The sequence below is a fragment of the Callionymus lyra genome, chromosome 4 (assembly GCF_982586985.1).
Source record: "Callionymus lyra chromosome 4, fCalLyr1.hap1.1, whole genome shotgun sequence".
NCBI classification, from domain to species: domain Eukaryota; kingdom Metazoa; phylum Chordata; class Actinopteri; order Syngnathiformes; family Callionymidae; genus Callionymus; species Callionymus lyra.
The window spans coordinates 34,006,452-34,020,278 of record NC_141821.1 but is presented as its reverse complement, the minus strand read 5'-3'; the positions used below and the strand labels follow the sequence as shown (position 1 = coordinate 34,020,278).

Here is a 13,827-nt window from a genome sequence, read left to right as displayed (position 1 = left end):
CGTCATCAAGTAAGACTACAGTAGGGCGGAGTGAAATTGTACTTGCGCAACTGGACATTAAATAGAAGACAGACAGCAAGAAAAAAATTATAATAGAAGTTTTTATAGCGCTCTTTTTTTCTGGCGGATTCACATACTTTAACTTCAGAGGCAACAGTTAAATAGTTTACAACTCGTCAGGCCTGGACTGATAATCAAATGACAAGCGTGGAAGACACAAATAATGCAATGAGGTTTTTTTGTCATTAGCAAAAATGTGAGAAAAATTAGAAATATAGTTTCGACAAACCCAAAGTGGGGATTTCCCCTCAAAACCATCTAATGCATCTCCAATAAAAACATAATTTGTATTTTTGACGCTTGCGAGACTCCGTAGTACTGACTTGTTACCAAGGCAGCGACGGGGAAGCTGTGAGTCAACTTTTCTAACTGTACGTGCATTATTTTATTACATTTTTGAAGACGCGTTTGAGGGGATTTCCTTCTTGGTAATATTAAGAGTTACGCATGTTGCCGTTTTACATTTGTGAATTTAGTTGAACGATTGTCGAAAGAAATTCCGCCCTAAAATGCTACGCTAGCTTGAACAAGCATCCTTGTATGTCGAGAAGTTAGCTTGTCATGTATTCATTTATTTTATAGCTTGTGGAATGTTTCAGACTGTATTGTAAATGTACATCTACTATAGTGAGGGACTGTTTGATAAGGCCCTTAAAATGCCAAACAAATTATATATTCTTAGCGTTTTTCATTTACATCTGGGTCTATTAAGACGAATATTCCATGAAGGGAAGAGTCTTGTATTTTGTATTAAAGTTTGAGTATTTTAGTTGTTCCTGTGTCATTCCAGAAATGTGAATCCTTCATCTCTAGGCCAACATGGGCACTGCCTCCTCTCTGGTCAGCCCAGGTGAGGTGATCGAGGATGGGTATGGAGGCGAGGGTGGAGAAGCTTGTGAGATCCCTGTCGAGGTCAAGCCCAAAGCCCGACTCCTGCGCAGCTCCTTCCGCAGGGGGCCGCGCGTGATAGGTGCCAGCTTCAAGTCCACGGGCTCTGTGGATCTAGAGTATGCTGCCGAGTACGAAAGGCTCCGCAAAGAGTATGAAATCTTCCGTGTCAGCAAAAACAACGAGGTAGCCTCCATGCAAAAGAAGGAAGCAAAGGTGGATGAAGAAAATAAGAGATTGAGGGCAGAGCTACAGGTGAGATTCCCTCGAAAGCCAAGGTTATTTAAGCATTATGACCACCTGTAGAATGGCCAATTCCTGCTAAAAGTGTAGCTTTTATCACTTACCTAAATGAGAAGATTTAAAGGGATATTTCAGCCAAATTTCAAATTCCATTCATTTTCTACTCACACACATATCGACTAAGAGTTTGAAGATCTTTTTTGAGTTGGCTCGCTTTGCACATTGACACTGGAAGAGCCACTGGGTTCTTCACCATCCTTATTGTAATTGTGGACATTTCTATCTTTCTTTTGAATGAAGGCTCTGCAGAAAACGTACCAAAAGATTCTGAGGGAGAAGGAAGGTGCACTCGAGGCAAAGTATCAAGCAATGGAAAGGGCTTCCACCTTTGAACATGACCGAGACAAAGTGAAAAGACAGTTTAAGGTTTTCCCATTATTTTTCTGCAATTTTCTTTATAGATACCAATTATTTTCACGTTAAACTTATTTGGGACTGCATCAGATTTTCAGGGAAACTAAAGAAAAGGAAATACAGGATCTTCTCAGGGCGAAGAGGGACCTGGAGTCCAAACTGCAACAGCTGCAAGCTCAGGGCATTCAAGTGTATGATCCGAATGATTCAGATTCTGACGACAACCAAACTACTGTGACTGGTAAAATTCTTGGATTTTTTTCTTCAATGTAAACATATTTTCTCTACTTTTCTGTCACTCAAAATACACAATTGTTTGTTAAAAGCTGCAGGAACTCAGTGCGACTACTGGACTGGTGGTGTGTTGGGAAGTGAGCCCTCTATGGGAAGCATGATGCAGCTACAACAGACGTTCAGGGGACCTGAATTCGCCCACAGTTTAATAGATGTTGAGGGGCCATTTGCGAATGTGAGCAGAGGTATTATCAATTTCTGTAATATTTTGGGTACACATTACACTCTTCAAACTCATGTGACCGAATGGAAATAGAAAGAAACCCATTAACTCCTTATTTCTCTTGCTTCATCAGATGACTGGGATGCTGCCGTAGCAAGTTTGCTTCAGGTGTCTCCACATGTGCCTCAGGCTTTATGGAGCAACACTGTCCGCTGCTACATAATCTCGACCCACGACACCAGAGCAGAGCTTGACATCTTCATCAAAGTAAGTCTTGTCATTCTTTTAATGTTTTCTGACATGTTTACATGTGGAATTCATTTAATTTTACATTGTTTGTGTCCAATAATATACATGACATTAATAAATTACATGCATTCTAGTACATTTCAATCAATCATGTTTCACAGAAACACTCTCCTGTGCTGCGGAGACTTTGTGAAAGTCTCGGCCATTTCTATCTGAATGTCTGGTTTGCTGAAGATTCTGGGTCATCATATTCCTCCATCCGCAAGCAGGAGATCGAGAGGAGTTCTGTTTGTTTGCTGCTGCTAAAATCGGACGTGAACAGGTTTATCCACTGAAACTTTTTCTACCAACCCTTATCTTGTCCTTAATATTAACTTTAAATTCCGATTCTCTTCAGTTCTGTGGTGGAGGACTGTGAGGAAGCTTTTGTAAAGAACCCAGATGGACGACCGTTGGTGCTATATCTTAAAGCTAGTGAAGAGCATTGTCTGTCTGGACCGACCAGGCAGCTGCTTGAAAGGATCAATGCTGCAGACAAGGCTGCTAAAGTCAAGGTGCCATGGTTTGAAACATGTTATTGACTTTTATTACTTATTAAATCAATAGTTTGTCTACTTTATTTACATTATTGTTTTCAAAAACAACAGTGAATTTGTGATATCTGTTTAATTTTTTGAGGAAAATAGACAAGTAGGTAAAAAAACCATTAAAGAAATACTTAAAATTATGATTAGAGGTATGACTTCCTAATGTTTACGGTATCATTTGTTGAAACCTGTGCTTGATTTGGGATGAAAGAATGTCTGAGGACTGGCAAATGTGTATTTTTGATTAGTTTTTTGCCTGTTCAAAAATGTATTTGACATTTACAAACATTTTGGGATCATTCGGCAGGTTTTGGATCACAGTGGTTCTGCAGAAGAAGGCGCAGCACTGATTTATGGTCAACTGGAGAGAGTTATAAAACAGGTAGTATATCAGGTCATGAAGCCCACAGGGTTGTGCTGTTATTAACAATATATTTTAAACCTGTCCCTCCAGGAGATGTTGGGCCTGGAAGCTCTAGATGATTCAAAGGATTCTGGGTTTGAAGAGGGTCGTGAAGAAGATTCAGGAGATGTGTTGTGGGATCTTCACGATGAACAGGAGCAGATTGAGTCTTACCAGCAGGCCTGCAGCAGCACCAGTTCTCAGCTGGGCTTCCAAAAGGTTTGACTACTAAGCACTCCCCCTTTAAAAAAAAAAAAACAATATTGAGGTACAATACATTCATTATTTGGTCCCATTACTTGGTCTGATAACTATACACCTCAAATTATTGAAATGCATTTAAGTTGTTGTCTCTTCAGTATATTGAGCGTCTCAATGACATGATAGCGGCTCCTCCTCCAACCCCGCCTCTGTTGGTGTCTGGTGGACCAGGCTCAGGGAAGTCTCTTCTCCTCTCCAAATGGTATGAGAATTCAAAAATCACTTGGCGGTTTAACCAACACTTGGTTTTTATCCTTTGGACAGGATTGAACTGCAGCAGAAACAGTCTCCCAACACGTTGTTTCTTTATCACTTTGTTGGTCGGCCTCTTTCCACTAGTTCAGAGCCGGTTCTCATCATCAAGCGCCTCACAGTTAAAGTAAGAGTTGCTATACAGAAGATTGAGCGGATCATTGTTGTAATACCTGGTTTGTTTTCATCACCTGTAGCTGCTGCAGCACTTCTGGTCCTTGTCTGGCCTGACCATGGAGCCAAGTAAAATTCTGGAGGAGTTCCCTCGCTGGCTGGAGAGATTATCAGCTCGTCATCAAGGAAACATCATCATTATAATTGACTCCATTGATCAAATACAGGTAATTTCTCATGAACCAAACATTGTTCCAAAACCTTTATCATATTTGTCCAATACTTATCCAATACTTGTTTGTTTTTGATAGCAAGCTGAAAGAAACATGAAGTGGCTGATTGACCCTCTGCCGGTGAACGTGAGAGTGGTGGTGTCGGTCAATGTGGAGACGTGTCCTCAAGCATGGAGGTGGGAAAATGTGTTTGATTCTTCATCATCATTCCACTTTTAACCTTTTACATCTAAAGTGAATGTATGTGATATATCAGTGACCTGATGTATTGTATATCATGCTTCAAATAATTGTTTACATATTGTGGTCCTTCACTCAACTTTAAAGGGCAACTAATGTGTTGATGTCTCTTTAAATGGTCTTGCACCTCTGTTGTACTAATTAGTATGTGTCTGTTTGTACAAAACTCTCTTTTAATTGGAATATTTACTTTAAAAAATGTGCTTAAGCCCCGCCAACTGAAAACACTTTGTTTTTCTGGAGATTAAATCCTATTTATCATAAATGTCACTCTGCTGTGATTGGTCAAGCATCGAGGTTTGTCACCACCAGTCATCAATGCCCGAAGTCTTCACCTCTAAGGGAGTAGTATAAAAAAAACAGGTTTGATTACAGCTGGCTGGAGGAGGAGGGAAGCCATTATTATGTCATAATGGACTTCGCTCTTGTAACCTCTCATTCTGCAGACTGTCAGACTTCAGACTTCATAACTTTAAAATGGATGAAGATACTTAAATTGAATTATCAGTTTGTGTTTAGAATTATTCTCTGGATTTACTAAAAATTCATGATTCAAACAATGAGCCTTCCTCCCAGTAATGTTGCTTCGGGTCCAGTTCAGGGAACTATTTACCCTGTTCCTTATAGAACTCTAGAGTGATGAAAGTTGTTTTATAGTTTGAGCTTTCTCTGTAGTCATATGGGCTGCTTTGCACAGGTATGCGCTGCCTCTACATTTTCCAGTTTTAATAATTATTGTCACTTGTAATTTAATTAAAGTAGACGTCCCAAACCTCTATCGACACAAGTGGTTTATTGTCTAAATTATTTTCCTAGATTGAGATAAATATGGCAAAAAATAAAGAACATGACCAGCAAAAAACTACTGTCCATCATGGATGATGACAGTCACCCTCTGAACACTGTCATCAGTGAGCAGAGAAGCAGATGGAGCACGAATGCTTCTTTCCAGATGCAAAACTAATAGACTCATGGACTCATTATTTCCTAGTGCTATTAGACTTTGTTGTTATTAGAGTTTGGGGGCAGGAGCATAGTAAAGTGATGATGTTATTCTACGTTTGTATCTTTTTTGTGTTATTTCCTTTCCTGATCTATAATCTTTATATTTGCACTCTGCTCTTTTAATTTGCACTTTGTTCTTGTTCTTGCTTTTATGAAACTTGCTGTAACTTTTATTGTCTGCTGCGTAATGTAAACCTAATTTCCCGAAGGAGATCTCCAGAGGTATAAATAAAGACGATATAAAAAGGTGCATAAGTGCATAAGAAAAATACATCTCAACATACCTAAATCAGCAGGAGCTCTGAACTGGGTTTTCTGCTATAAAATTGTCCATTGAGTAAGAATTTAAATTGTAATCATTGTTAGTCTAGAGGTTAAATCAAAATGTCTTGACTTATCTAAAGTCACAGGCTAATGTTACAACCTCATGGACAAGTACCAGGCCTGGTTTTTATTGGTCTATTTCTTCCTCAGAAAACACTCTGATTAAATTATTCAACATCAGTTTCACCCTCAATTGGAAGTTCATATATCACTATATCACATTTGAGCATATCATCTGTCGGGTCACATAGAATAACTTGGCGGGCAGGATATGGACCATGGGCCTCAAGTTTGACTCGTATGCAAGTGACTCAACTGGAATTTGATTCCTATTGAGTTGTAGCAATATTAGATTAAATACCTGTATTTTGATTTTTTCCAGATTGTGGCCGACACTTCACTTAGATCCTTTAAGTCCTAGAGAGGTTTGGAGTGTTGTGAACGCCGAGTGTCAAAGTGTGGACCTTCAACTGTCCAGGGACCAGGTACGTTTAACCTTCCACAAAAACAAACCAGTCAAGATTGGGATAAAACCACAGCCCAGTGTTATGAAAAGTTTGATGTGGTAAATGTTCAAAAAAGGATCTGTTTTCAGCAAAAGAAGCTGGAGAGGCACTGCCGCTCTGCTTCCACCTGCAATGCTTTGTATATTACACTGCTGGCCAGGATAATCACAAGGTTATATTTACAAACTCACTCAAATATTCTGTTCTGATAGTGTTCTTGTTTGAGTTGATTGATGAGGTTGACATTTGTTGCAGTGGATCATGCTGGTCCTTAGAGAAAAGTCTTGACCAGTGTCTACAGTGCCAGGACACACTGTCTCTCTATCGACTGACCCTCAAGATGACGCTCGAATCACTTGGATCAGACAGAGAGCGACATGTGATGAGAGAGGTGATGTTGAAGATAGACTGAAGTCACACATCTGTCTCTGCACTGTTAGTCACTTTCAGTTCTTTCTCCTGCACACACAGATGCTCTGCCTGGTTTATTCCAGCCATAATGGAGTGAGTGAATCCGAGGTGCTGGATCTGTTTCCGGAACTAGCCATCTCAGCACTGTCTTCGCTGCTCAGCTCTCTTAGTCGACTGTGCATCGTGACCCTTCACTGTGGCCTCATCAGATTTCAACATCTGCAGGTATTCACCAGAGTAAAACAAGTCGGTCGTGTGGGTTAACTCTTAATGGACATCTTCATGACGAACTGTTTACCACTTCTCACTGAACCTCGACCTTACATTCATGATTAAAAACACTTAAAACTAGGCTCAAGGTGACCCGAAGGCCTGAAAATAAATCAGTTTGTTTTAACCTTTGTGTTGCCTCTGCATCAAAGTGTACAGTCACCTTGACTTATCTCAGTATTTTATTTTATCCCTTGTGTTGCTTATGGGTCAAGGTAATGGTTCATCTTGACCCAGAGGCAACACAACGGTTGGAAAAAACACCATTTTTTCTCTGTGACCCTAAGATAACACAAGGGTTAAAAAATTATTATATAAAACGTCAAGATAATAACAATATATTCATAAACACTGGATTAATCTGCAGCAAAGGTTGACTCATATAAACAACATCATGAATCTACTTCTTTTGTTCAAAATGCATTCAAGAATAATGTACGAGTAACTTATAGTTACTAATGTTATGAGAGAACATTTACTGTTTTAACATAGATTTAAGTCATTCATCTTCAAATTAATCTTACTTTAAATGCAATAGAAGCTAAACTCAACTCAACTCAGCAGTTGATACAAAGTGCTTTACAAGAACATAAAAAACACCAAGATAATACGGTACCAAATAAAAGTAAGAACAAGTAAAAGACACTTAGAACAGCTTCTGAGTCTCATGCAGTGTTAAAAGCCAATGAATGAAAGTGTGTTTTAAGAGGAGATTTAAAAATGGACGGTGAGTGGGCTTCTCGGACACTCACGCCAACTAAAAATAAAGCAGCTTGTAAAAGTAATTGCTAATTTTGTCGCTGGGTGGAACAATTTTTTGTAATACAAGATCTGATTCCATTTATTTAATTACTAACATGTAGAAACATTATGAAATGAGCACTTTATTGTATATTTTCTTGCAGCTGCATTTTAAATCCACCCAATGTGCCTCATTTCTTTTTATTTTGGGAGGCTTGAAGAAAGTGTTGCAGGAACAACACTCTGACTGTTTATCCATCTTCTGTTCAGGCTCGTGAAGCTGTGAAGTCTGAATTTCTCAACGGTGGAAGAGCTTTGGTGACCTACAGAGATAAACTAATCCATTACTTCAGTCAACAGCTCAGGTGCCTCTGAAAACATTGTCTTGATCTCTGTGCAGACATTTCATCTTGTGTCTCTGCTGTGTGCAGTCATGATCGTGTCACGTGGCGTGTGGCGGATGAACTTCCCTGGCTTCTGCAACAGCAGGAGGACCGGAGCAAACTCCAGCTCAGCCTGCTGAATCTCTTCGTGTCCCAAAACCTTTACAAGAGGTACAAAACGCTAGCAAACAGCCGAAAGTTCCTTCACTCATCTTGACTGTTTAACGTCTTCAGGGGTCATTTCTCAGAGCTGCTGGCCTACTGGCAGTACGTGGGTAAAGACAAAAGCTCGATGGCCAATGAGTACTTTGAGTCTCTGAAACGTTATGAGAAGAGCTGCGACGATGAGGACAGCATGACCAAACTGGCAAACTTGTATGAGACTTTAGGGCGTTTCCTGAGAGACCTCGGTCTACCCAGTCAGGTAATACTGTTGACGAACATACAATATGTAACAATATGTAATGGAATTGCTAAAATAAACTAAATTAAATGTCAGATTTAGAGGCTTGATTTCTTTGGTTTAGTTGTATGCTGAACCTTTATCTGCCAGGGATGTAAAAAAATACATATACATGAATATTTTGTTACGTTTTCATCACAAAACTTTATCTATTCAACAGCACTGTATATATATATATATATATATATATACAGTATATATATATATATATATATACTGTATATATATTTCTTTTTTGTCTTTCAAATCATATTTTCTCATTATATTTATTATAGTTATTTTATAGTTTATATTTAAATAAAGTGTTTATTAATAAACCTTTTTTTATATAGATAGTAAATAATATCGAATATTGATATCGTTTTTTTTATTATTTTATTTTGTGTTGCAAATTAACTTTCAGCCACTAGTAGTCATTAGATCCCCCACATCTCAAGGCACAATAAAATCGTGAGAGATCCTGGTGATGACTGAGGACGAGAGGATACAGTCCAGCAGCTTAAAGCTGATGTTTCGTCTTATTTTGGTTTCAAAACTAATGAAAGTAGTAATGACTTCGTCAAGAGACATGTGGTCTGTAAATTCTGCAACGCCATAGTCAAGTACTCGGACAATGCTACAAATATATTCTTTTTCCTACAGTATCAGAATATATCCCAATATAAAATAAAGTTGCCCCTGTATCGTGATACGTTTTATATCGCCAGATTGTGGAAATGCACACCCCTTATATGCAGTGACATTGTTTAAGTTTTAAAAGTTGTATTTCAATCTTGCTGTTGTATCCAGGCTGTGGCTCCTTTACAAAGATCACTCGAGATAAGAGAAACGTCGCTGGATCCTGACCACCCTAGTGTGGCCCGATCACTGCACCAGTTGGCTGGAGTTTATGTTCAGTGGAAGAAGTACGGCAACGCGGAGCAGCTGTACAAACAAGCTCTTGAGATAAGTGAGAATGCTTACGGGGCCGAGCACGCCAGTGTGGCACGAGAGCTGGAGTCCCTCGCCATGCTCTACCAGAAACAGAACAAGTACGAACCTTTCGTTTAAAGACGGAAGTCATTTTTTGGGTGTTTATTTTCTTTAAATGAACTAGCATCTGACACAGCTTACATCACCAGGTATGAGCATGCAGAGAGACTTAAAAAAAGGTCTGTGAAGATTCGGCAGAAAACTGCTCGCCAGAAAGGTCACATGGTGAGGCTTCGAGGAGAGCGTGAACATCTTCTCCATCATTTAAGAACTGAATGTTAAACTTTATATTCCCAGTACGGTTTCACACTTCTGAGACGCAGAGCTCTGCAGCTAGAGGAGCTGACACTCGGGACTGACTCAGCCGACTGTGCCAAGACACTGAATGAACTCGGAGTTCTGTACTACCTCCAAAATAACCTTGAGTAAGTCTCAGAACCCAACACTGCTGAATACATAGTCTGTTAATTAAAGCCACACTGTTTTTTTTTTTAATTGTTATTTTTGTTTTCTGGAACGATGGTTTAGTTTTGAACAATCAGGACATGGTCAGAGAGTTTTTTTTATATGAGGGACTAACTGACACACTCTTGTTTTATAAACAAATGTACACCCAGTAACATGACAACGGCAAAACTATTAAATTACAATATTGCAGCTATGACACTAGGGGGAGAAAGAAACGCCATTAAAAAAAAAAGAAAAAAATACTAAACTCTTCAATGCAAACGCGTCACACTCAATGAAACAAGGGTCACAGATTAATTCCGGTTCAGGTTTTATTGATCTTGGACAAATGAAGATATCCTGAGTCTGAAGAGACTGAGCGTCTCTGGAAGTCCACTAAACTTGAGGTGCACAGACTTCACCTCAGGGATCTGATGTCTTCATACAATGAGATGATCAAAACTTCCAGATCGGATTACATTCAGAAACTGGTAACAACAAATAAGAAAAACCCCAGTGTTATTTGACACAATACATTCTCTTGTGTGTTCTGCTGCTCCAACCACGCCTGTCTTCTGTGAAGCTGACAGATAAGCTTTGTTGAGATTTTTCACTGACAAAATGAAATTGATCAAAGAGAAAATCTCTCCCCCTTTGTTTGGAACCCCTGCTGTCACTGAGCCTGTCTCCATGTTGTGGTCGTCCTCAAACGTTGTAACGCTGGCTGATATTTCGGCACTGGTAAGCGAGATGAAACCCTCCTCTTGCTCGTCAGACGTCCTTCCGTGTAGGCTCTTTGACAATCAAATGAGGTCTGAATCGGCAGATCTGTTGTGTTGGGTCTCTCAAGGTTTTGTGTTGGGTCCTTTGTTATTTTACTGTACTTGATTCTCCTGGGTAAAATCATTCAGAGATTCCATGATGTTTCTTATCACATCTTTGCTGATGACATCCAGCTCTACTGCTCTTATGATCCAACTGAGCCCCAGAGAACAGCTCAGTCAATTGTTTGCTAGAAATCAAACAATGGCTGAGTGAAAACACTTTGCAGCTAAATGTGGACAAAACTGAACCTCTGGTTATTGCACCTGATGATAAGATTCCAGGGTTGAGTCAGTACTTGGGTGACTAAGGTCGGTCTTTCAAACTGAGCCTGAGAAACCTGGGTGTTGTATTTGACAAGACAAGACATGTCTCTAGTTCAACACTGCAGAAAACTGACCAGAAACTGTTTCCTTCAACTGACAAAAATCTCTAAACTTAGTAAAATGATGTCACAACGTGATCTGAAGCTTATAATCCATGCGTTTGTGTCTTCTCGCCTGGTCTATTGTAACAGTTTATTTACATGTCCAAACAAGAAGGAGCTGTCTCACCTGCAGTTAATACAGAACTCTGCACGCTCCTCCTTACATCAGTGATCTGATCCAGCCTTACATCCCAGCTTGGGCTCTTAGGTCTGTGGATCAGAATCTACTGATGGTTCCTGAACACGGTTCAGGACCAGAGGAGAGAAATCCTTCCAGGCTGTTGCTCCTAAGCTTCGGAACGATCTTCCTCTCTCTCTGTGTTTGATGGATCTACTGACTCCTTCAAGAAACATCTTAAGACAATTTTATTTGTGCAGGCTTCTCCCTGACTTTCTGGGACTCCTGTATTTGTCTTATGTGTCTTGATCTTTTAATTTTATTTTTTAACTGTATTGTGACCCTGGTCTAGAAAGGCATTCTATAAATAACCTTGACTTACCTACTTACTTACTTACTTAACAAAGACTTAACATGATTTCAGGCTAATTTTACAGCGTCTATATAAGTAACCAAGTAGTTTTGTGCTTCACTAAAGATTTTTAAAAATTTTGAGCTAACTTTTTTCTTATAATCTTGAGGTGCCACAAAAATCAAGCTGCCGTTTTACACATGTGCTTAATTTTTTTTTAAACAAATCATTGCTTGTCCTGATGAAACACTTGAGGTAAGCAGATTTCATAGAATATCTTCTCTTGTCATCAGCGCAGCCAAAGTGTTTCTGACCCGCTCTCTTGAGATGCGCCAACGAGTCCTCGGTGCCGATCATCCAGACTGTGCTCAGTCTCTGAACAACCTGGCAGCGCTGCACACGGAGAGGAGGGAGTACGAAACCGCAGAAGACATGTACGAAAGGGCGCTAGACATCCGCAAGAAGGCCTTATCTCCGGATCACCCCTCGCTGGCCTACACGCTCAAACATCTGGCTATGCTCTACAAACGCAGAGTGAGTTTCACCTTCAACCACCCGGACCTGACCTCTGAGTGTGACCTCTGTTTGTTGTGCAGGGAAAACTTGAGAAAGCCGTCCCACTGTATGAATTGTCTCTGGAAATCAGAGAGAAGAGTTTTGGGCCCAAACACCCCAGTGTGGCGACAGCACTGGTGAATCTGGCCGTCATTTACTGTCAACTGGTGAGTTTACTGAGCGGTCCGGATTTTTATGCTTCCAGGTTCATCATTTTTGTTTAGCTTAAACATGTTTCCTTAATGAAGACACAGAAAAATGTAGTACTGGTGGAATTGGTTGAAGTGATGAAAGAAAGCAAAAGACATGTAACACAATAGTTCAATGATAGTTTAAGCAAAAGTAAAACAATATTTTTGTGTAGGAAAAGGTTGAGGGATGTATCTAAATGTTCTCTGAGCGATATTTTACTGATTATAAGAAAAAAAAGTTTTTAAATTAACTTGTGATGCGTCCTCATATAGATGCACAAATAATCTGTATTTGTTGCCGTAAAATACATGACCATTTTTTGTATTTTATCACCTGTAAATGTTTTCTTCTCTGACAGAAAAAACATACTGAAGCGCTGCCCTTGTACGAGCGAGCTCTGAAGGTTTACGAGGACAGTTTGGGGCGCTCGCATCCTCGCGTTGGAGAGACGCTCAAGAACTTGGCAGTGCTCAGGTATGTCCCTGACAGAAGGTTGGCTCGGTTCTCAATCATGATCTGTTTGTTCGTGCTGCAGCTATGAGGAGGGCGACTTCGAGAAAGCAGCCGAGCTCTACAAAAGAGCCATGGAGATCAAAGAGGCGGAGCCATCGCTAGTGTGTGGAAACGCTCCTTCAAGACACTCGTCCAGCGGAGACACGTTTAGTCTGAGGGGACCGGCCCCCGTCCAGCAAGCACCCAGGTGAACAGAACGCAACCAAATATTGCACATTATTCGAGGAAAATCTCACAACATCTGTGACTTTACAAGACTATTAGCATAAAGTATGTGGTCCTTAAATGTTCAATCATGTCATCTAAGAGTTTAAAGAGACTCAACATTGTAACCAGTCTGAGGGTGAAGATGATGTCAGTGTTGGTCAGAACAGGCACTTTGAATTGTAATATGATATTTACAGTATTTATTCAAACATTTACAGAATGTGTGCTGTAGTTAAAGAAACATAACTACTTGTTTGTTTTTTTAAACATTCAGAAGCTTGAAGAACATGCTGTGACATTCAAACCAAGTAGAAGAAACAGATACTTAAGTATTATTTTTACGTCATCATTATAAGTGTACAATATGGCCAAGTACTGTGGTAAACATAATTTAATCTCTTTTCTGAAATCAAGTTAATGTTCTTTATATTCAAATTATAATAATGAAAATGACAAATTAAGTGTAAGGAGCTGTTTAGCTAGAATTGAAATCATGTTTAAAAAAGTACATGGTCAGTGTTTTCTTTCTAAACTAGGCTGTTGTAACACATGAAAAGTGTTCATCATATCTGTGTCGAAATATATTGCATGTCTGTTGCCAGAGAATGTAGCAGTAATATCTATGAAGTCAAATGACATGAAGAGTTTTCAGTCAAGTGTCAAATTCAAGTGTTTTTTTTTTTTTAACTCAACTTTTTATACCTTTGTGTATTTATGT

General features: G+C 39.5%; 1 protein-coding gene across 3 annotated transcripts; it reads left to right on the top strand.

The window, feature by feature from the left end:
- Positions 1-344: 344 nt before the first annotated feature.
- On the top strand, positions 345-13,824 carry nphp3 (nephronophthisis 3). Of its 3 annotated transcripts, none has more exons than XM_087789940.1 (28): positions 345-411; positions 851-1,203; positions 1,492-1,617; positions 1,696-1,846; positions 1,932-2,084; positions 2,196-2,329; positions 2,473-2,633; positions 2,709-2,865; positions 3,206-3,280; positions 3,353-3,520; positions 3,661-3,764; positions 3,827-3,941; positions 4,012-4,155; positions 4,240-4,337; positions 6,113-6,215; positions 6,326-6,408; positions 6,492-6,627; positions 6,708-6,872; positions 7,929-8,023; positions 8,090-8,212; positions 8,276-8,465; positions 9,294-9,535; positions 9,626-9,701; positions 9,774-9,901; positions 11,936-12,176; positions 12,239-12,364; positions 12,748-12,863; positions 12,925-13,824. In XM_087789940.1, the coding sequence occupies exons 2-28, from the start codon at positions 880-882 to the stop codon at positions 13,091-13,093; spliced, it is 3,903 nt and encodes a 1,300-aa protein (XP_087646066.1). In that variant the 5' UTR covers positions 345-411; positions 851-879; the 3' UTR covers positions 13,094-13,824. The 3 variants fall into 3 exon arrangements, with proteins under 3 accessions (XP_087646066.1, XP_087646067.1, XP_087646068.1); XM_087789941.1 differs by having other exon boundaries at positions 410-431; XM_087789942.1 differs by lacking the exon at positions 345-411 and adding an exon at positions 424-488 and having other exon boundaries at positions 874-1,203.
- The last annotated feature ends 3 nt before the right edge of the window (positions 13,825-13,827 follow it).

Coding starts and splice junctions, on each gene's coding strand:
- nphp3 (XM_087789940.1), top strand. CDS start 880: ATGGGCACTGCCTCCTCTCTGGTCAGCCCAGGTGAGGTGATCGAGGAT. Junction 6,409..6,491: donor CTGGCCAGGATAATCACAAG/GTTATATTTACA, acceptor CATTTGTTGCAG/TGGATCATGCTGGTCCTTAG. Junction 8,024..8,089: donor TACTTCAGTCAACAGCTCAG/GTGCCTCTGAAA, acceptor TGCTGTGTGCAG/TCATGATCGTGTCACGTGGC.